Source organism: Heloderma suspectum, chromosome 2 (assembly GCF_057233095.1).
Source record: "Heloderma suspectum isolate Gila_16-S chromosome 2, 16-S_ref, whole genome shotgun sequence".
Lineage (NCBI taxonomy): Eukaryota > Metazoa > Chordata > Lepidosauria > Squamata > Helodermatidae > Heloderma > Heloderma suspectum.
The window spans coordinates 370,118,358-370,143,155 of NC_139459.1; the positions used below are offsets into that span (position 1 = coordinate 370,118,358).

A 24,798-nucleotide genomic window follows, 5' to 3' on the forward strand; every position below is an offset into this window, starting at 1 on the left:
CAACTGAAGTAATACACATGGCAATATCACACACACACACACACACACACACCCCGCTCAAGACCATTAAGTCCATGGTATGGTGCCCCCGCCCCACCCCAAATCAAGAGTAGTACCCAAAGTTAGCCAACTTATTTTGGCACATGAGACAGGACCCCCCACAAGTTCCTCTCCCCATCCCTGTGTATTTCCCTGGCCGTGGGCTTCGACCTCTTAATCTAGAGATGCCAAGATAGTGATAAATCAGACTCACAGTTACTTACAAGGAGTACTTTATTGAGTAACTTAGAGCACACAGGTGTACCCAATGGTTGGATCAGACAGCTTCTCTGAACCCCGAGCCATGGGGTACAATGGGTTTTATACCATACATGTTAGCAATGAGGCAGCAGAACAGCAGCAAGCGCCCCCAAGCGTTCATTCCCAGCGTAGACTAACAGCACTTGGTTCTCAGCACAGCCACCTGCAGCTTTAAGGTAAACAAACTTCACTTCCCAGACACATCTTGATTAGATACTCTACTCATTAGTATGGAATGTGCTGGGCTGCGCTATCGGCCCTTTGACTCATCTTCACAAGCTCAGAGGCTTACTAGCAAGGGAATTGCACTAATAATGAACTTAAGCAAGGCATTATGGATCTCTAGGCCCCTCTAACGCTACAGGTGACTTGGTTACACTCCTGGGGCCAGTACACCCTGGCAGTAAAAATACAAATTAAATCACTAACAATTTGCTGCCCTTTCATGGCACCCCAAATCTGCTGCTCCCTAATGGTAGGGCCAGTCCATGGTCTAGCATTACCTAGTTGCACCTCTGACAGCGCCAGTGGTGAATTGCAGCCAGGGCTCTCAGGGAGGCAGTACCAGCGTCTTTTATTAACAGGGACGCTGACGTCATCTGCCACCCCCTCAGAATCCCCTGCTCCCTCTGACCTTTGCTGCAATCCTTACCATAGCTAGGGGGAAATTAATTTTCCCAGCACCATTTTGTTTCCTGTTGTTTTAAGGTGGCTTGGCCTTGAATAGGCAATTAAAACCCATTAGCTTTACAAAAGATCCACTCCTGGTGGAAATGAAAACAGGTAGAACTGGTTTGTTGATATGGCTCAACACAGGGGCCTGCAGTTTTGGACGAAGGGGTGTGGGGGCTGAGCACCTGCACTTTCATATTTACCTTTACACCACTAGTAGCAGGGCTGGAGAAGACGGCTCTCTTTGCCAAAGACCATAGAGGGCTGTTGTAGACATCACTGGGTAAAAGGGCCAATAGATTGACTCAAGGGGAACTTAAGAGATTCCTTTATTTAATAATGCACTTCTGGCATCTCAGTCCTGGTCTACCCTTGGCAGGAGAATCAGGTGGTTGAATCCGGACTGTACCACTTCAGACTGCAGAGTGGAGGTGTCATTTTTTAATGTTCTCTTAAACAACAAAAATCACTGCAAGTAGAAAGCTAGAATGTCAGGGAGAAGTATTCTGGCCTGGCTCAGCCCTTGCTGTGCTAGTTTTCTATCTGCAGGGAGAATGTGTGTGAATACAAGTACCATGTTTAAATGTTCACAGGTGGGATCTGCATCAAAATGTTGCAGTTTGGAGTGCTCCCTGTTCAGGATTCCACCCAGTCCATTTCGTTTCTCCTCCCTCCTCTCGCTTTTCCATTTTCCCTGCAACAGTGAAGTCAGGATGTTCTGTCCATGTTGGGTTATTTTTGGAGTCTGTCCCTGCCCCCCCACCCCCTGCTTCATTTTAGGGTTTTTTTCTTTAAAAAATTGTACTTCAGCAAACCTTAAGGTTCAGACAGCCTGCTAATACCTCCCTCTTGTGGTGAGTGGTGCCATTTTGGCTTGATAGGTAACAGCACCCACATCCTGAACATCAGAAAGAGGGAATGACATTCTAGTCTGAAGTGAATGGAGTCCATGCTGCCACCTCAAAATGGTGTCACCCATTCTCCCTCTGTGATAGATTCTGTGACCTCTTTTTCTTCTTGTCTGTCACATGGAGTGATCCCTATGTGTGTGTTTTTCTTCTTCTCCTTGTCTCCCCCCTGCCCCCCCCCCCCAATCAGGTGATGGCACAGCAAGTGAGAATGAGATAGGTGTGACTCAGCAGGCAGGCTCCTCTGAGTCAGCAGAATCTGATGGGATGTTACCAGGAGCTTCCCAAGGGGAGGTTTCTGTGAAGTCTGAACCTTTCGATCAGGGCTACGAGTCTGACAGGCAGCCATGGCAGCAGACGATGAAGATGTGGGGCATATCCATTCAGAAAGTGGAAAACGTCGCAGCAGATAACATCAGCATCACACGTGCTGGAGAGGAGCGTCACATGTGTCGCAAATGCGGACAAACGTTCGAACACCAGTCAGGACTTATCGTGCACCAGATGATTCATACAGCAGAGAGGCCCTACGAGTGCCTTGAGTGTGGGAAGAGCTTCTGTCAAAGGGAGAACCTTCTCGTACACCAGAGAATCCACCTGGGAGAGAGGCCGTACGAGTGCTTTCACTGTGGGAAACACTTCAGCACCCGGTCCCATCTTATTACCCACCAGAGAATCCACACGGGCGAGAAGCCATACGAATGCCTTCACTGTGCCAAAAGCTTCAGCAACAAGTCCTCGCTGGTCACACACCAGAGAATCCACACGGGAGAGAAGCCGTACGAGTGCCCGCAGTGCGGGAAAAGCTTTTGCCAGAGTGGGCAGCTGATCCGTCACCAGAGGATCCACACAGGAGAGAAACCCTATGCGTGCCCACAGTGTGGGAAATGTTTCTGCCAAAGGGGACAGCTGATCAGGCACCAGAGTATGCACACGGGAGAGAAACCTTACGAATGCCTCCAGTGCGGAAAGAACTTCAGCAGGAAATCATATCTCGACATTCATCTGCGGATGCATACAGGGGAGAAGCCCTACGAATGCCCCGAGTGCAGGAAAAGCTTCTGCCAAAGCGCACAATTGATTCGGCATCAGAGGATCCACACGGGGGAGAAGCCGTTCGCATGTTCCGAGTGCGGGAAAAGCTTCTGCCAAAGCACCCAGCTGATTCGGCACCAGAGAATCCACTCGGGGGAGAAGCCATTTGCATGTTCCGAGTGCGGGAAAAGCTTCTTTGAGAAAGAAAAGCTGGTAAGGCATCAGGGAACCCATGTGGAACCGAAACCGTACGAATGCTCTGAGTGCAGGAAAACCTTCCCACGGAAAGATAAGCTCATTCACCATCAGAAAACCCACATGGGGCTTGAAACCTTATGAATGTTTACTTTACAAAAAAAAAATGCAACTGTAATGTGTTAATGGCAAAACACTTGCTGTTAATCCTTTGAAACACATTAAGAGATTTCTGCAGAAGTTTGGGACTTCCCAAATATAAGAATAAAGACATGGGAGAGAAACAAACTAAGAGTCCTGCTGGATCAGACCAACAGTGGACAACCAGATACTTCTGGAAGCTTGCAAGCAGGGCATGAAGGGTAACGGCCATTGGCTTTTGAATCCTCTGATTGGCTGGGAGAACATTCTGCTACACATCAGTGAGAACGATCCAGTTGGAACAGGAAGCCTATAATTTCTGTTGTCTGAACTGGTACAGAACAAGGGCTGCTGTGCTTCAGTAGTACAGTTATGTCATTTTAGATCCTGGACTGGGCAGTCTTACAAAGGGGTGGGGAGGGCTCTTTAGACGGTAATATTACTTCACTTTCTTCAAAACGTGGTAAGCTGGCCCTGCTCCCTTTGGGGGCCCTCCTCCTCACCCTGCTAAGTGGGGCCATGGGCTTTTGCCCCGAAGTCCTGCCCTGACGGCACTACTGTTTACCATGTTAAAACTAAAACCAGCTGCAAATAAGTGTAAAATGTCACATAGATTTAGTTATCTAGGTAGATCCCGGTTAGATACATAAATCGGAGAACTGCTTCCGGTATCTCACAGTTCATGGGTCTATTTTGGTGCCACTCGTATATGTTATTAATCCACTCTTGACACAATATTTGTAACAACTTTCAGATACGGAAATACCTCCCTGGAGGGATTCTGTGTCCTGAAACTGTTACCAGGGTCTGTTTGTCAAAATTTCATCTGGTTAAGATAATGAGGTTTCAACTGAAAACAATTTTAAGAGAAGTACTTGCTTGTCTGCTGAAATGTGGACGCTTTCGTGCCATTTTGATTCACTCCCCACTACTGTTCCTCCCCTCTATTTCTGCTTCTGTTGGCCAATCACACCTGCCACCCATTTCATGATGAGATAACATCCACGACACACAATGGTATTGCCCATGGTAACTGCCAAGTCGAGGTGGTATCATGTTTTTAGAAGCCGTTGGAAGTTTTGAGAGCATCCAAGAGACAGGTTGAGGACGGTTTTGACAAAGAACTTAGAAGTCCACCTGATAAATGTTAGGAGCTGTTTTTGACACAGTCCCAACTATCGCAGCTGAAGGCAGACCACAAGTAGAGCAGGGGTGGGCAACTAGTAGGGCCCCGAGGGCCACGTATGGTGCTGGCCAGACAGGCAGGGGCTACTCACATGGCATACACGCACACAAAGCATACACGCAATCCCCTGCTGCCCCCCCCCAATCTGCTGCTTTGACCACAGAAAAATACAGTCAGCTCTGTGGGTACAGTCAGCTCTACTGTGCAGCTGACAGAGCCTCCTCCTGCACCATAGAGCCCTGTGAAAGTGAACCAGAGTGTCTCTCACAGGTTTCCAGGAGGAATCAGTAGTAGTGGAAAAGGACACATGTTCAGAGTACCCATGATTCCCCATAAACTGCACAGTGCCTGTGATTTGTTTGCGCTACTGCTCTGCTAAGCTACCTTGCTCCTGTTGTCTGTGAAAAGCTGAGCTATAAAACAACTAAAGGTGCAATCCAGTGCATATTTAGATAGAAAAAAGCTCTACAACTCCTAGCATGCCCCAGCCAGCCATGGGATTGCGCTCTAAATTACGAAGCCCATCATATGCCATTCAATGCCTGGGAGTAGAGGAAAGTCGTTTAGTTTCTAGCTTTCTACCATTATCTGTTTAGGCTACCACTTGGGTCTTATTTTTTTTTTTAAGAAAAGGTAAGATGATGTTTCACAATTCAGCCTAAGATCTATGGTTGGAATCCAGACAGCTACATTTGGGAATAGCCAGATTGATTTTTGACCCTGAGGAACTGTCAGTTCTGATAAACCTTTCAATGGGAATGCACTGAAGTTCTTCCCACATTATGGCTGCTGCTTTCTCTTTTGCAACACATTGAGACCTTTCACTCTGGCTGGAAACCCCCTGCTCTCATTTAAATCCAGTTTATAAGTAAGGGTTTCTAGTTATCATCATTTTACATGATTGCTAACAGCATGGAGGCTTCTGAATTTATTTTTGTTGCCAAGAGATGGGATGTGGGATCCATCCATGTAAGGTAAATGTGTGTGTGGGGATGGGTGGGAGGAAACAAAAGAAACAGAAAATAGTGACTAGGTGCTTCAGTGCCTCAGCTGGAATGGCTAAATGGCATTCTCTGTTTATGCCGATTACCACACAGGGCCGACCCAGCACATTTTGCTGCCTGAGACGGATCAGCAAATGTCACCTGTATCCCCCCAACACACACACACATGCAGACCCCCCCCCCATTCAAACGGCATATTACCAAAGGCCAGTAAAGTTATTTTGGCACCTGAGGTAGAAAATTCCACAAGTGCCTCTTCCCCAAAAGAAAAAAAGATAACAATTTGCTGCTCTGTCATGACGCCTAAAATTGCCTCGACTCTGCCTAATGATAGGGCCGGCCTAAATGGGGCCAGAACGTTCTCCCATGGGAGCCCCATTGAACTGAATTTGTATAGCTTCTGGTCCATATCCTGGTCAATTCTGCCCTATACCTTAGGGGTCTCTCTCTCACACTTTTCTTTAATGGTGTCCATTATCTATTGTCTGAGGGAGCTGTCTCCTTCTCATTAGGGCTGCATCTTATGAATGTGCCATGTGCTGTCCGTTTAATTTAAGGGGAAGGCTGGGCCCAGTTCATTGTATTTGTGTTTTCTTGGTTTTGTCACTAGATTTTTGTCAATAGGTGTGATTAGCGATGTAGGTTGCTACAAATTCTGCTTTTGAATTGGCGTTGCTCTTGGATTCCAGATAAGAACGGATAGCCCGTTTGTAGAAAAATGAAAGCTCCCCCATCAAGCAACTTATGTTTGCCCCCACGTACCCCACACACTTATGCTTACCCAACTGTGGGACACTGGACAAGCAATACCGTAATGAAGTGAAATTGTATTCTGCTTGGCCCCATGTTTGTATGTGATGTTTGTTAGTGGTCCATTGCTACAATGGCGTTTGAGGCTCTTGGCATTTTCTTCTTCAATAAATGATCTGAGCTTTAAGAAAGTGTGTTCAGTGTTGAATCCAAGATAATATAATGATAGAGCAATCCAATGGGTGTCCAGGGAGTGCTGCGACATCCTATGTTCTGCCAGCAGACACCTGGCAAAGCAGGAAGAGTGATGGATGTGCGATCTTTGCCTTTCCCTCCTCCTTTCTGATGATGTTCCACTAGACGGGGGGAGGGATCAGAGCTGGGTAGCTTTAGGAAGATGTGGATCTTCAGCGCCTCCCCACCCTGCCCCTTTCCTCCCCATTTGCATCCTCGCCTGAAGTCAGAGCTCTACCTAAGGATGAAGAAGCCATCACAGTGCTTTCCAAAGTGGCTTCAAGGGATGGGGGGAAACAATCCCCGTTAGGATTTCCCCTTCCAAGGTTGTAGCAGCATCTATGGCCTCGGAGGGGAACCTCATAATATTCTGTGTTCCTTGGAACACTCTCCCATGGACCATAGGTTTGCTCTCTTAATGTGTGTGTGTGTATATATGTATGTGTGTGTGTATATGTATATATACATGTAATTACATATATATATGTATATATTGTAGTATAATTAATGAGTGTAATACAGTTAATGACTAATGAGTAATAATGAGTGTAATAGTGCAATATTAATGAGAGTGAGAAATAATGCCTCCTTTTTTAAAAAAAATAAAAACTAGAATAGAATAGAATAGTTAGACAACTTGTATTTATAAAAGTATGATTTGAAAATGTAAATGTTAAAACTTTTTCAGGTAGGTGCATTTTTTATTTATTTGTTATTTTTATATTCCTCCCTTCCAATTCTGGAACACAGGGCAGCTATCATCATAAATACTAACAAGTCATCAAATAATCTAGATATAATTTAACATCCTTAAAATCACAATACGTAAAAATACATTTGAACAGTGGCGATAACGCTCACTAGGACTGTACGTGAACTACTTTATATCAAAGTCCAAATGCCTGAACAAATGAAAAGGTCTTCAGCCTCTGAATCATTGGACTGTGGGGGCAGACCTGGTATCACCAGGGAGGGAATTCCATAAATGGGGTGCCGCCACAGGGAATGCCTGTCGTGTCACCACCTCCTTAGCTTCTGCTATTGGCAGGGTAACCCCTGCCCCTTGTAAGGCATGGGTCACTTGGTAATGAGGCGCTCTTTCATGTACTTGGGTCCTGAATCGTTTAGGGCTTTATATGCCGAAAGTGAGACCTTCAGTTGGGTTCAGTAGATCACTGGCAGCCAGTGCAGTCCTTTCAGGATCGGGATGACGCGATAGCTTCTTACTGCTCCAACCAGCAGCTAGGCCACGCATTCTGCAGGTTCTGGACAGTCTTCAAGGTAGCCCCAAATATAGCACATTGTAGTAGTCTATCGTCATTGACAGGAGTGTCTCTGCAGTTGCTCCTGTTCTTCACCATTGCAATCTGCTTCTTTGCCTTCCTCTCACTCTGGCCCAGGCAATGGTGGTGGTGAGGAGGAGGAGAAGCAGATGGCGCAGACTTCTTGCTCACTGGCTCTTTGCCTGCCAAGTACACAAGTGGTGGCAATGGGGGGGAAAGGGAGGAGAAGCAAGAGCTGATGGTGATAATGGCAGTGAGAAGGTGGACACATTGAGGGAGGAGGCGCATTGAGAGTGTCTTGCCCAAAGGCCCCCCAAAATCTTGGAGCCAGCCCTGGGGAAATTAACAGAGTGGACCCTCAGGCTGAGAAAATCTGTTTAAAAGAGGAGCCCAGTGTAGGCATCAACAGTGTACCCTGCCAGGTCACTGTAGTGGAGGTGGGATGTGGTGGAGGTGGAACTACTGCCATTTTTTCAGAGCCAGAGCGATTGCATCATCTGCCAGAGCCCAGAGCTTGCAGGGCCAGACTAGGCATCTCTGCCTTTCAGCCCGTTCTTCTTTTATATAAATGCTTTTATTTTATATTTGTCCTAAGGTATGCAATGGTGTTAATATATAGCCAACACATCAGTAGTACACAATACACACAGTTTATCTTACGTTATTTGTCAGATATGCTAGTGGATATGGGAGATGTTGAGATGAGATACATGATTGTAAAGTAAGTTCACTTTCTTTTGCAACTACTAATGTTCCTGTTTCCATTTCCAGTCTTCCTGGCTATTATTCCCTCCCAGAAATACAATGGAGTATTTGCAGCCAGTTATTTATGTTTTTATCTCAATAACTATCCCACTCTTCAGTCAAAAGTATCCCAGAGCAGCTTACAGGAATCAATAATTAGACAGTCCCTGACCTCAGACTCACCATCTAAGAAGACACAAGGAATGGGATTGGGAGGGAGGAGGAAAAAAGCACAATGGCACTGCCTGATTCAGTTGCCCAGATGGATGGGAATATATCAATTGAACTCAGGTTTGCACGACATCCATTTTCCCCTGGGCTGGCTTGTTCTTCGCTGGCCTGCTCCTCTTCTCTTCTGCAGTTTCTCTTCTTTCAAGTTCAAGCCTCATCTCTTTCTTCTCCCATCCCCTCAGGGCTAGATGTTTCCTCAGGAGCCCTTCTGGTGGCCCTTGGGGGAGGGAGAGGCCCCCACTGGCAATGGTAGCGGCTCACGAAATTGTGTTCAGATGTTCAGAAGCTGTTCAGATGTGGAGCGCTATACAAATGCTATAAGCAAATAAATTGTGTCTGCCAAGTTGAGCCAGTTCCTCTTGTACTACGTACATGCGCAAAGACTGGCGGTTGGAGGATAAATCCTATCCCAAATAGCAACCAAGCTACAAAGGTGTCCTGTGGAGAAGGGAGGGCTTTTCAAGGAGCTTCTCTGCACAGGAGCAGGTAAGCTTACATAATAGTTGACAGACATCCGGCCAATGTTGGCACCAGAATTGTAGGGGTCCTCAAATATGATACCGTTAGATAATTCTCTTGGACTGCCATTGATCTTCATTTGACCCTTAAGACAATCCTTTTGGGCTGCTTTTTATCTTCATTTGCCCCATAGATAATTCTCTTGGGCTGCATTATCTTGGATAATCTGTGCAAAGTGGAAATGGCAGCCCCTGTTAGGGTGGTGGGCCCTCTGCTAGTCTTTGGACCCTGGCAAATACCCAATCATGCCACCTTCTGGAGCTGGCCTTGCCACCAGCTGGACGTACCCTAATGCTGGGTTCATGCCACTCACTCTGAGGAGTGAGTTAGAGATGTAAAGTTCATTTTTGTTGTTGTATAGTCTTAGTGGGGGCTGTCATGATCAGCTCCTGCACTCAAAATTCACCACTGCTTGGGACTCCGAGAGTTACTTTGTGAGGGTGCTGTGTGCTGAGGCTGGGTCTAAAATGCCCTCTGAAATGCATTGATTCTGGTTGTGATTCTGCACCTGGACCCAAAAGCCTCCCAATAAAGCCACGCATGGTTACATATGTCTGTTACACTCAGATTGGATTGCTGCAGGGGTGTTGAACTTCTTTCAGCCTAAGGACTGAATCCCATTTCGGAGAACCTCTCAGGGGCCTCTTTCCAGTGGTGTCCAGGGCCAGAGGCAAATGGTATGGGGCCAAAATGCCAGAAGTGCCAGCGTATTTTAGCTTAAAGCTCTTCCTGCCAGTAGCTAAGCCTTAGGAGCAGAATTTCAACCTTTTAGAATGGGGCAAAACTGCACAAAAGCCAGGAACCAACTAACCATTGGCAGTCAGGGAAAAGAGGATGGTGCCAGGGAGAAAGGGTGTAGCCATCTGGGGAACCTTGGAGGGCCAGATTTGTGCCCTGGGCCTGGGGGTCTGCTCCTCTGGATAACTGCAAGGTGGTCTACATGGGGCTGCCTTTAAAGAACCTCCAGGAACTTCAGCTGCTGCAGAATGCAGCAGCAAGGGTGTAAGTGGAAGCATATGACGCATATTTTGTGACAGTTGCACTGGCTTCCATTTAATTTCTGGTCACACCACAAAGTGCCTGTTATTGCCTTTCAAGCGTTAAATGGCTTAGGCTCTGGAATGGATTTGGCTTGTGAATTCACAGATCTGACACACAGGGAGTAGAGGGCTGTATACACACATTACTGCATGTAAGGAAGGATCTCTGCACGTTCACCACTGGAGGAAGAGAATATTGGGGCTAGTTGCAGGGTTTGTGAGAGAAGGTGGCATCAATGTAAAGGGGGTGGAGGGTTCTGAATTCAAAAAGATTAAGGCTGCAATCCTAGCCTGACTGAACTCGGAATCCCATTCGACTAACGTCTAGGCTTACATGTCTATCAGGGTGTTGCCTTTGGGGTATCCAATTTAGCTGTAAAATGTTATTCACAAAGTGGGTTTATTTAATAGTCTGCTGAAATGTCCCCAACACATACACACCCCTCATGGTCTCATTCTGGACTGAAAATTTCCTCAGGTCTGACTTTGAAAGTGTCACATTTTCCTCCTCACAATCCTGTTTGGCCATAGACATTTCTAATTTGAAGCAAGAAATGTTGCCCGTCTCCCTTTGGGCAAGCAGTGGCAGGGAAGGCCAAACCTCCTGTGTCTTTCACACCTCAGACATATTTATGCCACCCTTGCTCCAAGGAGTTTAGGGCAGTCTACATTGTTCCTCCTTTCCCATTGTATGGTTATTACTATTATTATTAATAATAACTTTCTTCCAAGGAGCTCAGTGTAGCATACATGTTTCTCCTCATTTTATCCTCACAACAACCCTATGAGGTAGATTAGGCTGAGAGATAGCCAAGGTCACTCACTCAAAGCAATGGTATCCCCTGAGTGGGGATATTTGAACTGGAGTTTCCTACCTGATGATGCTGGCTTCTTCTTTAGAAGCAGGTTGTTTGTTTAAAATGGTTCACTGACACACCTTCAGGTACTCATGATCCATTATTGACTGAAAATTTCCTCAGGTTTGACTCCAAAAGTGTCAAATATTCATCCTGACAATTTTGCCTGGCCTTAGACATTTCTGCCTATCTATCTAAAAGTATTTCTTGGCTGTCTTTAAGGGTAGAACCTATTTTGTGCTGTAAGCGAGAAATGTCACCACCTGTTCTTTGCCCTGGACAAGAATAAGGGTGGCCAGATGCAGGGGAGGCTGAACCTCTGGTACTTTTCACTCTTCAGTGGATTAAGACAGAATTCTAGCAGTTGCAGCTTTTCTCCTTCCTGCATGACAAGCGGCAGCTGCCGACATGCCTTTTTTGCTCCCACAACTGTAAAAAATGCATCTGGACACCCATGAATGCATTGCATCACGCGCATAAGCATTTCTCCCAGAGTCCAAAGTCACAGTTTGCCAGTGGATGATGGTGGCTCCGTTTTCAGCGGGGCAGTGAATCCATTCTGGGTTTCAGTCAGAACCAGCCAGTACTCCAAAGGAGCTATCCAAAGTGCTGAACCTGAACCCCCAAAATAGGTTCGGCACCCTGGATAGCTCCTTTAGAATTCTGGCTGGTTCTGACTGAAACCCAGAATGGATGCACAGCCCCAGCGAAATTGCAGCCACCAGCCTCCGCTGCAGTTTGCTACAGGCACAGCATCCCTGGCCGGACAGAAGAAGAGACTACCTCTTCCAGAATCCGTTGGATTTGGAGAGGGAATAAGGGGAGGACTACAAGTCCCAGATATTCTGGAGGTGACGGACTCGACCTTGGGGGAGCTGGGGGTGGCAACGGCCGACAGGAAGCTCTGGCGTGGGCTGGTCCATGAAGTCACAGTCGGAAGCGACTGACCGAATAAACAACAAAGTCTCAGAACTCTTCCTGTTTGTTCTCATCACACACACACGCACACACATGCACACGCGCACACACACACACACACACACTGCCCCCCAATGTCCCCATTATCAGGGTGTTTCGTAGGATGAGACTGGGGATTAGGGTTTGTTGATGACCACTGGAGAGGAAAGGGGCGTTTGGGGGAAGGTCGTGCGCTGGATCACTGCCTTGTTGGTTTCTACCCCTTCATGGATCACTGCCTTGTTGTGGTGAAGGGGCTTGCGTAACTCAGTGAAGCCATAAGCTACGCCGTGCAGGGCCACCCAAGATGGACAGGTCATGGCGAAGAGTTCTGACAAAACGTAGTCCACTGGAGAAGGAAATGGCAACCCACTCCAGTATTCTTGCCAAGAAAACCCCATGGAACGTATCACAAAGCTAAAAGAGATGACGCCGGAAGATGAGCCCCTCAGGTCGGAAGGTGTCCAGTATGCTACTGGGGAAGAGCAGAGGGTGTTTCCAAGTAGCACCAGAAAGAGTGAAGCGGCTGGGCCAAAGCCGAAAGGACACTCAGCTGTGGATGTGTCTGGTGGTGAAAAGAAAATCCGATGCTGTAAAGAACAATATTGTTTAGGAACCTGGAATGTCAGATCAATGAATCAAGGTAAGCTGGAGGTGGTCAAACATGAGATGGCAAGATTGAACATCGACATCTTGGGAATCAGCGAACTAAAATGGACAGGCATGGGCGAATTTAATTCAGGTGACCATCATATCTACTACTGTGGGCAAGAATCCCTTAGAAGAAATGGAGTAGCACTCATAGTCAACAAAAGGGTGGGAAAAGCAGTACTGGGGTACAATCTTAAAAATGATAGAATGATCTCAGTACGAATCCACTGAGAACACTGTGAGCGCTATTTGAGTTTGTGGAATGACACCGCTGGATGCTGCCCTATGTTTCCATTGTTCAACATATATAAATGCAATAGTTAGTAAATAGATAGATGATAGATAGATAGATAGATAGATAGATAGATATTACTGCCAAGAGCTGAATCTCTGAAGAGAACACAAAGGATTAACATATACCGAGTTGAAGCCATACTATAATTTGAAAATACAATTAAAGTTGCTCAGGAGAAAGATGAGTAGACGGCAGCCTCTTTATTTTTCCTGGGTCTGGGAGCAGTGATCTTAGCTTCTTATGTTTCCTGGTCTGGGGAGTCCAATCATAAGAGGGTGTCATACTAAGAAATGGGGCTGTCATCATCAGCCTCCCAGCCTAAGGACAGTCATGGAAGATCAAGATCAAGCTCAGCTAATAGACTGGAGGATTCTGAGTGCAAGGGATCTGTCAGCACTTTGCCCCTTTGTTTAAATAACAGCTTAAAGGGGAAACCCCAAATAAAGCTTATGCCCAGCATACTGTTTATTTATTTAAAAGATTTTAAACCCACCTTTCTGGGTGCACTGCCTGCACAAAACGGCTTACAATATTACAAAAACATTGGTATACAAATTACAATTAAATACACATACACAGAGAGCAGTGGCAGCTAATGATTTTTAAGCAACAAATGCAGACTGGAATAAATGCGTCTTCAGGGTTTTTTTGTGTTTTTTTTAAGGTAGCTATGTTGAGGCCATACATATCTCCTTGGGGAGGGAATTCCAAACAAACCATAAGAAAAATGCCAAAATCCATATTAGTGTAATACCTTTATTATTCCAACCAAAAGATCACAAGAAATGTGCAAGCTTCAGAGATCTCTTTATCAAGTAAGATCTTCCAAAGAGCAAGTTTGGGGAATCTTAGTTGGCCTAATACAATTATTACACTAATATGGATTTTGGCATTTTCCAAGAAGGACAAGGCTGACATGTTTGGGGTTTGCACCCCCTGAGGTTTTGGCAGACCTCCATGTCATGTTGGGGCCTTCCTCTCTCCCAGAACACTCTGGTGATCTTGTGAGGAAAAATATGACCTAAAGTTCCCTTTATGCTGTGGTAAAGTTACATGCTGTGTTACCTGGATGAGGCTGAGTACGGTTATATGTTTGCTACCTGGTTAGCTGTTTTCATTGCCTGTTGGATTCAGGAGGTAAGCAAATTACACGGCCATCTTGCCTGCTAGCTGGGCGAGCCACTTTCCCCAAAAGGAGGCTCAAATGAAGCATTAGTGACCCTTTATTTGGAGAGCGTGGAGGTAGCTTGACCACTGCTGTCAAACCCCTTCAGCTTTCACTCATTTTTATTCTTTTTAGGCATTCAGTGGAACTGTGTCCCCGTCCCCTCCCCCGGCATTAAAGAATCATTATTGATGAAAGATCTCCTCAGGGTTATCTCAGAAAGCCTCACATTTTCCTCCTGAAAACTCCTCAGGGTTTCCCCTTCCCTTTTTGCCTCATACACTGGAGTGACAGCTACTGGCTAGAATTTATGTTGAATTATTAACAATTCAAAATTTATACAGGACTTAATTGGCTTTTTAAAAGATTCTTAATTCGTATATGCATGTGTATATGCATGTCTGCACACAAACATCCTCAAGAATGTCCTTCTGAAAGAACGGGGAGGTTCCCCGCGTGAGGAAAAAAGTGTGTCTTTCGCAAACGGCTGAGTAAGTGGCATGATTTATTTATTTATGACATTTTTATCCCATTCTTCCTCAAAGTTGTTTAGGGTGGCATACCCCATTCTTCCTCCCCTCATTTTATCCTCACAGCAACCCTGTGAGGTACAGTCAGGGCCAGAAATATTGGAACAAGGATAACAGTTTTGGCAGTTGGTCTCTGCACACCACCACATTGAAGTTGAAAGGAAACACCCAGATGGGAGCGAAGTCCGGACTTCCAGCTGTAATTCAAGGGGTTTGACAAAAGTGGGGCACCAACCATCCAGGAAGGACAGCCAGTGGCATACACACAGCCCTGTCATCGGTGGCTCATAAGTAATGGAACAAACCAACATCATTTCAAACTTAAGGATCGCCTTTAATACCTGGATGAAAATCCTTTGCAGTCAATGACTGCCTGAAGTCTGGAACCCATGGACATGACCCAATGCTTAGTTTCCTCCCTTGAGATGCTTTGCCAGGCCTTTACTGCAGCTGCCTTCAGCTGCTGCTTGTTTGTGGGTCTTTCTGCCTTCAGTCTTGTCTTCAGGAAGTGAGAAGCATGCTCTGTTGGGTTGAGATCAGGCGACTGACTTGGCCATTGAAGAACATCCCACTTCTTTGCCTGGAGAAACTCTTGAGTAGCTTTTGCTGTATGTTTTGGGGCATTATCCATCTGCAATATGAAGCGGCGTCCTATCAGTTTGGCAGCATTCGGCTGAATCCGAGCAGAAAGTATCGCCCTATACACTTCAGAATTCGTCCGGCTGCTTTTCTCAGCAGTCAGGTCATCAATAAACACCAGTGACCTGGTCCCATTGGCAGCCATACATGCCCATGCCGTAACACTGCCTCCACCATGTTGGACAGATGATGTGGTACGCTTTGGATCATGAGCTGTTCCTTTCCTTCGCCATACTTTTCTCTTCCCATCATTCTGGTACAAGTTAATCTTGGTTTCATCAGTCCGAAGAATCTTATTCCAGAACTGCGCAGGCTTTTTTAGGTGTTTGCTGGCAAAGGCTGATCTGGCCTGTCTGTTCTTGAGCGTTACCAGTGGTTTGCACCGTGTTGTGAAGCCTCTGTATTTACATTCATAAAGCCGTCTCTTGACTGTAGATGTTGACAATGACATGCCTACCTCCTCAAGTGCGTTCTTGACCTGGCTAGATGTTGTGAAAGGGTTCCTCTTCACCATGAGCAGAATTCTGCGGTCATCCACTTTAGTTGCCTTCCGTGGTCTTCCAGGCCTTTTGCTGTTGCTGAGCTTGCCAGTTAATTCCTTCTTTTTCAGGATGTTCCAGACTGTTGCGTTGGCCACTCCCACTGTTTCTGCTCTCTCTCTGATGGGTTTATTTTGTTTTCTCGGCCTAATGATGGCCTCCTTCACTGGCATGGACACCTCTTTGGACCTCATGTTGGGGGTTCCAGTGAACAGCTACCAAATGCAAATGTAACACTCAGAACCACCTCCAGGCCTTTTATCTGCTTGATTGGTCATGGGGCACTCAGGAAACAGGCCACACCTGGCCATGCAGCTGCTTGTCAGCCATTTGTTCCATTACTTATGAGCCACCAATGGCAGGGGTGGGTGTATGCCACTGGCTGTACTTCCTGAATGGTTAGTGCCCCACTTTTGCCAAACCCCTTGAATTACAGCTGAAAGTCCTGACTTCGCTCCCATCTGGGGGTGCTTCCTTTCAACTTCAATGTGGTGGTGTACAGAGGCCAACTGCCAAAACAGTTATTGTTCCAATATTTCTGGCTCTGACTATAGGTGAGATTGACAGATGTTGACTGGCCCAGGATAACCCAGTGAACTTAATTGCTGAGGGAAGATTTGAACTTGAGTCTCCTGCTTCAGGACATTGCCTCATCCTTTAAAAGTGGATTGGTTGGTTGGTTTAAATAATCGACTGAAACATGCTTACTTCACATGAACTCATGATCCATTCTTGACTGAAAATTTCCTTAAGTTGATTCGGAAAGTGTCAAATTTTCCTCCTCACAATCCTGTTTGGCCTTAGTCATTTTGAAACTGAATTGAGAAATGTCACCAATACTTCTTAGGGTGACCAGGCCAAGCCTCCTGTGCTTTTAACACTAATTGCTACTTGCCCTGGACAGAATAAGGGTGGCCATAAGAAGAGCCCTGCTGGATCATACCAAGGGTCCATCTAGACCAGCATTCTGTTCACACAGTGGCCAACCAGCAGTTGACCAGGAGCCCACAAGCAGGGCATGAGTGCAACAGCACCCCCATACCCATTTTCCCCAGCAACTGGTGTACACAGGGTGTGAGTGCCACAGCACCCTCCCACCCACGTTCCCCAGCAACTGGTGTACACAGGCATACTGCCTCTGATCCTGGAGGTAGCATAGAGCCATCAAGACTAGTTGCCATTGATAGCCTTCTCCTTCAGGAATTTGTCTAACCCCCTTTTAGAGCCATCCAAACTGGTGGTCATCAGCACATTTTGTGGTAGTGAATTCCATAGTTTGACTCTGCGCTGTGTGAAGAAGACCTTCCTTTGATCTGTCCTGGATGTCCCACCAATAAGCTTCATGGGATGACTCTTTAGATTCTAGGATTATGAGAGAGAGAGAAAAATGTCTCCCTATCCACTGTCTCCACACCATGCATAATTTTGTACACCTCCCCTTCACTTTGTTTTTCTCTAAGCTAAACAGTCTCAGACTTTGTAACCTTCCCTCGTAGGGGAGTTGCTCCAACCTCTTGATCATTTAGTTTCCCCTTTCTGCACTTTTTCCAGCTCTGCAATGTCTTTTTTTTAGGTGCGCTGACCAGAATTGTACACAGTATTCTAAGTGTGGTCCACCATAGATTTGTATAAGGGCAGGATGTTCTTTGCATAAGGGCTGTATAATACTGACAGTTTTATTCCAGATGCAGGGGAGGCTGAACCTCCTCTGCTTTTAACACTTCTATGGATTAAGAGGGAATCTGAGTAGTTGCAGCTTTTCTCCTCCCTGTGTGACAAGTGACAGCTGCCAACATACCCCTTTTCTCCCACAACTGTTAAAAATGCATCTGGACATCCAAAGTATGAATGCATCACATCACGCACAGTTGCGCACAAGCATTTCTCCCAGAGTCTAAAGTCACAGTTTGCTACAGGCACAGCATCCCTGGCTGGACAGAGGAAGAGACTACATCTCCCAGAATCCATTGGCTTTGGAGAGGGAAGAAGCAGAGGACTACAAGGACCAGAACTCAACAGGCTTCCTGTTTTCCCCCTCCCCAATATGCCCATCTAGGCGCTTTGTTGGATGAGATGGGCGATTGGTGTTTGCCAATGACTGCTGGAATGAAAAGGGGTTTTGTTTGGGAGGCTGTGCCTTTGTGCCTCAGAACAGAGGTAGGAAAGAATTCTGGTCAGGTACCTGCTTGCTTGCAGTGGTGTCCTGTTGTAACCTGGTGAAGCATCTGAATCTTGCAGCTTGTGAATGTTAGTTGGGGGTGGGGGTAGAAATGGGCGGAAATGTTTGTCCTGTGTTAATAAGGGCGGGGTCTTCCCCTTGCAAACATCAGCCTTGAGTTTGCTTTGCATATTGCGTTGGGCTGAAAATGGTGGGGGAAGGGAGGAAAAGAAAGATCAAGTTAAAAGGAATTATGCCGTACCTTAAAATTATGCAAGGCAGAAGAAACGGGAGAGAGATCAGAACCCTTTTTGTAAAATCTGTTAGTAAGTGCCACCCAAAAAATTGTTATCAGGACAAACAGTTGGCAATTAGAGGATGCCTTCATTATTTCAAAGTGCTCCAAGAATATCCTAGATATTAGTAGCAAACTCAGTTCTCTGAGTGCCGGTCCTTATGTAGCTAAAATGCACAAGAACGACGTATCGGCATATGGTTTGCAGATGGGAAAAATAAACTTTGGGAAAGAAAACCTAAGCGAGGGCAGGAGGGGAACAAAAACGCCAAATGAAGACTGTGTGCCCAGCGAACACAGAATGCTGGCTGAGGGCATCTCTGTTGTTGTTCAGTCGTGTCCGACTCTTCGTGACCCCATGGACCATAGCACGCCAGGCCTTCCTGTCCTGCACTCTCTCCCGGAGCGTGCTCAAGTTCATATTCATTGCATCCGTGATGCTATCTAGCCATCTCATCCTCTGCCATCCCCTTCTCCTTTTGCCTTCAGTCTTTCCCAGCATCAGGGTCTTTTCCAGGGAGTTTTCTCTTCGCATTAGGTGGCCAAAATATTGGAGCTTCAGCTTCATTATCTGTCCTTCCAATGAGCACTCAGGGTTGATTTCCTTTAGGATGGACTGATTTGACCTCCTTGCAGTCCAGGGGACTCGTAAGAGTCTTCTCCAGCACCACAGTTCGAAAGCATCAATTCTTCGGCGCTCAGCCTTCCTTATAGTCCAGCTCTCACAGCCATACATTACTACTGGGAAAACCATAGCTTTGATTAGACGGACCTTTGTCGGCAAGGTGATGTCTCTGCTTCTTACTATGCTGTCTAGGTTGGCCATAGCTTTCCTCCCAAGGAGCAAGCGTCTTTTAATTTCATGGCTACAGTCACCGTCTGCGGTGATCTTGGAGCCCAAGAAAGTAAAATCTGTCACTGCTTCCATTTCTTCCCCTTCTATATGCCAGGAAGTGATGGGGCCAGATGCCATGATCTTCGTTTTTTTAATGTTGAGTTTCAAACCAGCTTTTAAACTCTCCTCTTTCACCCTCAACAAGAGGCTCTTTAGATCCTCTTCACTTTCTGCCATGAGGGTGGTATTGTCTGCATATCGGAGGTTATTGATAATTCTCCCAGCAATCTTAATTCCGACCTCTGATTCATCCAACCCGGAATTTCTCATGATGTACTCTGCATATAAGTTAAATAAGCAGGGTGACAATATGCAGCCTTGTCGTACTCCTTTCCCAATTTTGAACCACTCGGTTGTTCCATGTCTGGTTCTTACTGTTGCTTCTTGACCCTCGTACAGGTTTCTCAGGAGACAGGTAAGGTGGTCTGGTACTCCCATCACTTTAAGAATTTGCCAGAGTTTGTTGTGATCCACACAATCAAAGGCTTTAGCATAGTCAATGAAGCAGAAATAGACGTTTTTCTGGAATTCTCTTGCTTTCTCCATGATGCAGCGAATGTTGGCGATTTGATCTCTAGTTCCTCTGCCTCTTCGAAACCCAGCTTGTACTTCCGGTAGTTCTCAGTTCGCATACTGCTGAAGCCTAGCTTGTAGGATTTTGAGCATCACCTTGCTGGCATGTGAAATGAGCGCAATTGTGCGGTAGTTTGAACACTCTTTGGCGTTGCCCTTCTTTGGAATTGGAATGTAAACTGACCTTTTCCAGTCTTGTGGCCACTGTCGAGTGTTCCAGATTTGTTGGCATATTGAATGCAGCACTTTAACAGCATCATCTTTTAGGATTTTAAATAGCTCGGCTGGAATACTGTCATCTCCGCTAGCTTTGTTGTTACTAATGCTTCCTAAGGCCCACTTGACTTCACTCTCTAGGATGTCCGGCTCAAGTTCAGTGAGCGCACTATCATGGCTATCAGGGACATTAAGATCTTTCCTGTATAGTTCTTCTGTGTATTCTTGCCACCTCTTCTTAATCTCATCTGCTTCTGTTAGGTCCCTGCCTTCTTTGTCCTTTATCATGCCCGTCTTTGCACAAAACGTTCCCTTGAGATCTCCGATTTTCTTGAAGAGATCTCTAGTCTTTCCCATTCTGTTGTTTTCCTCGATTTCTTTGCATTGTTCATTTAAGAAGGCCTTCTTGTCTCTCCTTGCTATTCTCTGGAACTCTGCATTCAGTTGGGTATATCTTCCCCTTTCTCCCTTGCTTTTCGCTTCCCTTCTTTCGTGAGCTACTTGTAAAGCCTCATCAGACAGCCACTTTGCTTTCTTGCATTTCTTTTTCTTTGGGATGGATTTCGTTGCTGCCTCCTGAACAATGTTACGGACCTCCGTCCATAGTTCCTCAGGCACTCTGTCTATCAGGTCTAATCCCTGAAATCTATTCCTCACCTCCACTGTATATTCATCAGGGATATGATTTAGGTCATACCTGAACGGTTTAGTGGTTTTCCCGACGTTCTTCAATTTAAGCCGAAATTTTGCAAGAAGCAGCTCATGATCTGAGCCACAGTCAGCTCCAGGTCTTGTTTTTACTGACTGTATGGAGCTTCTCCATCTTTGGCTGCAAAGGACATAATCAATCTGATTTCGATATTGACCATCTGGTGATGTCCATGTGTAGAGTCGCCTCTTGTGCTGTTGGAAAAGAGTGTTTGCTATGATCAGCATGTTCTCTTGGCAAAACTCTATTAGCTTTTGTCCTGCTTCATTTTGTACACCAAGGCCATGCCTGCCTGTTATCCCGGTGATTTCTTGACTTCCTACTTTAGCATTCCAATCCCCTGTGATGAAGAGGACATCTTTTTTTGGTGTTAGTTCTAGAAGGTGTTGTAGGTCTTCATAGAACCGATCAACCTCAGCTTCTTCGGCCTCAGTGGTTGGGGCATAGACTTGAATTACTGTGATGTTGAATGGTTTGCCTTGGATTCGTACTGAGATCATTCTATCATTTTTAAGATTGTACCCCAGTACTGCTTTTCCCACCCTTTTGTTGACTATGAGTGCTACTCCATTTCTTCTAAGGGATTCTTGCCCACAATAGTAGATATGATGGTCACCTGAATTAAATTCGCCCATGCCTGTCCATTTTAGTTCGCTGATTCCCAAGATGTCGATGTTCAATCTTGCCATCTCATGTTTGACCACCTCCAGCTTACCTTGATTCATTGATCTGACATTCCAGGTTCCTAAACAATATTGTTCTTTACAGCATCGGATTTCTTTTCACCACCAGACACAGCCACAGCTGAGTGTCCTTTCGGGTTTGGCCCAGCCGCTTCACTCTTTCTGGCGCTACTTGGAAATACCCTCTGCTCTTCCCCAGTAGCATACTGGACACCTTCCGACCTGAGGGGCTCATCTTCCGGCGTCATATCTTTTAGTCTTGTGATACGTTCCATGGGGTTTTCTTGGCAAGAATACTGGAGTGGGTTGCCATTTCCTTCTGCAGTGGACCACATTTTGTCAGAACTCTCTGCCATGACCTGTCCGTCTTGGGTGGCCCTGCACGGCATAGCTTATGGCTTCACTGAGTTACGCAAGCCCCTTCGCCACAACAAGGCAGTGATCCATGAAGGGGAGGGCATCTCTACTCCAGCCTAAAATCTTGCATTTAAAACGGGGCTTTCTGCTTCCGATTTAAATGCAGGATCATGACTCCCTTTTTCACCCGCCTCCTTTCCCCCCTCCCCGTATCTGAGTCTTCTTTTATCTTTCATTGATCTCGCTCCTCTTCTTGCCGCGTTTACTCTTTTCACGGAGGAAACTGAAGCGGAACAACGGGGTAATTTGATAGCTCATTATCTGTGAGCTATTTAAAAATGGAACAAAGAGCATTTAGTGCAGGAGACGCCCTGGAGGGTCACATCATGCAAGGAGCCCGCAACCTTCCATAAGGGCGCAATCTCAACCGCAGGATAAAAGCGCAGTGTGAAGAAGCCCTGAGTATTGGAGAGGAGAATGGAAAACCAGGAGTAAAGGAAATGGAATGGAACATCCTCAAAAAGGGCATGGCCAGCTGGCTAAAATCCTGAACAGGAGCATTCTGTACAGCAGTATGTTGTTACAGGCCTCACTTGTGTTTTCTATTTTAGATGTGGAAAAATTGACAGTTTTGGGGAGGGATTACCAGGCCAATCTTTAAGAAAGCCAGTTGTATTGTGTAGAGTAATACACATGTATTTATTTAAATATTTATTCACCTTTTGGTCCAAAAGGGCCTCCAACGTGATATACAATATTAGTCTCATACAAACAGACATACAAACAGACCAAATTAAAAACAGAGCAAAACAAAAGCCCTATTTAAAACAAACCAGAGAGCAAATCAATCTGGTTTTAAAATCCATTTGAAGCCAGATGGAACAAAGAGGGTTTTTTTCCCTGGCCCATCTATAACTAGACAAAGATGGGGCGGAGGGAATTCTGCAGTCAGGATGCTGCCACAGAAAGGGCCCTGATGTCTCCTGGCAGTATGTTGTAAGTGGCTCTCGAGCACTATAAAATAGAATACTGGATGACAATGTTTTTGGTGAAAGGAAATTTATTTAGGTACAGGCTTGCAAGAACGGCTGTGCTAAATTAGTAGGTACACCTGACACACAGAGCATCACGCTTTTATTCCCTTCCCAGGGCCGAAGTGTCCCTCCTTCGTTTCTCCATTGGCTGGCTACTCCAAAGTTTACAGCCTATCCCGAGCGCCTAAGCAAGCCCACGGAAGTCCTGCCTCTGTTTACATCTCCCACTACTCTAATTTTTATACCCCCTGCCCTTATTTATGTATTGCCCTATTTGGTATGAGTTTCCTTCTACAAGCTTCAGCAACTAGCCTAACCGCATCAGCTTAACCACACACTTTTCTATTAATACATTTCCTGTTCCAGCTGCAAACATTGTTGTTATGGCTGTATCATATTTGCCCAGGTGAAAAAGTAACATCTTGATCTTTCTTACAAGTAGGACATACAACAGTACCTTTAAATAAGTTAATGTATTACTGGCAGGCTCATACAGGAGGAGGTATTTCTTCAGATATCCTGGCCCCAAGCTGTTTAGGGCTTTATAGGTAAGAATCAACACCTTGAATTGGGCCCAGAAACAAATTGGAAGCCAGTGCAACTGGTGTAAGACCAGTGTTATATGGTCTACAAAGTACATGCCAGAAAGCAATCTGTCTGCAGCATTTTGCACCAACTTCCAAACACTCTTCAAGGGCAGCCCCACGTAGAGTGCATTGCTGTGATCTAAACGGGGTGTGTGTGTGATCATGGCATGGACCACTGTGGCCAGACCCCCCTTCTCCAGGAAGAGGCACAAGTGGTGCACCAGCCAAAACGGGGCAAAGACACTCCTAGCCCCAGCAGTCACCGGACCCGCTGGAAGGAATGCCAGGTATAGACGCACTGCCACGCTGTGAACCTGATCCTTCAGAGGGACTGCAACGCATCCAGAACAGGGTGTGTCCTCAATCCCAGACTGACTGTCTCATGACTGACAGAACATCTGCCTTCTGGACTGAGCCCTAGTTTGTTAGCCCACATCCACTGTGTCCAGACGATGGTTCAGGACAGCCTCCTTGGCATCCATCAGTTGAAAAAGAGAGAGTTGGGCATCGTCAGCATATTGAGGACACCCAACCCCCAAACTTCCTCATAGTGATGAGAGCTAACCCCAGACATCCCCCAGTAGCTTCATGGAGACCAAGGGTGGGCAAAATCTGATGCTAAATTTGACCCTTTTAGCACTCTGTAGCTAAAAGTTTACCCTTGTAGCATACCGAACAAGCTAAATTTGACCCTTATAGCACATTAGTCGTTTTCCATTGTGTGTGTGTGTGTTTTGCAGGTGCCCCATGGAGCATGTGGTGCCCCACTGAGTGCGACCTGCAGAAGGGCTGGGGGAAAATGCCCCCTGGACCCCACAAAGTTGCCCACCCTTGATGTAGACATTAAAAGCATAGGGGAATGAGATTGGAAAGGACCCAAATACTCAGCCTCATCAAAATTTCATTGCTACCACTCATTCCAGGCTGACAATTATCCATTCTATCAGTTAAAAAAAAAGAAAGAAAAGAGAACAGGTGGCTAATCCATAGGAGAAGAGAGGGAGGGAATCAGGAGAAGGTTGGTGAACATAAAGCAGGGGTGCAGAACCATCATGGGTGGGGACACCCTCCTGTTCTCATTTGCTCCCTGGCCCAAATGTCAGGAGGATCTTCCACCTGGGGCTTGGGTAGGGGTAGGGATGTTGGAGGAATCTGGGGGCTGGATTTCGCTGAGCTTTCAGCAGCTCAGCCCCCCAGACTTCAGCTCGCTTACCCACAAACTGGCCAGCTTGCGGATTTTCCAGCGTTTTTTTCTTCTTCTTCTCATCAATAGAATTTTATGCAAAGTGCCAGTGCAATTTGCACAAATTCTAGCTGGAATTTGTGCAACTTTATTTTGACAAGGGGGGGAAGACGCAAAAAGTTCCTGGATTTCAAAAGAAGCCCACTGGCTCAAATGCAAGTCAAGCTGGGTGG

The 24,798-nt window shown here is 46.0% G+C and overlaps 1 protein-coding gene across 1 annotated transcript in view; it reads left to right on the forward strand.

Annotated features, from left to right (window-relative positions):
• LOC146356036 (uncharacterized) overlaps positions 1 to 24,798 on the forward strand; it is a 54,512-nt gene that overhangs the window by 16,896 nt on the left and 12,818 nt on the right. Inside the window, exons 8-11 of the mRNA XM_084830000.1 lie at positions 2,071 to 3,248; positions 10,134 to 10,204; positions 14,052 to 14,139; positions 17,948 to 18,032. Coding sequence (XP_084686126.1) covers positions 2,071 to 3,248; positions 10,134 to 10,204; positions 14,052 to 14,139; positions 17,948 to 18,032 — 1,422 coding nt within the window. The remainder of the gene's footprint in view (positions 1 to 2,070; positions 3,249 to 10,133; positions 10,205 to 14,051; positions 14,140 to 17,947; positions 18,033 to 24,798) is intronic.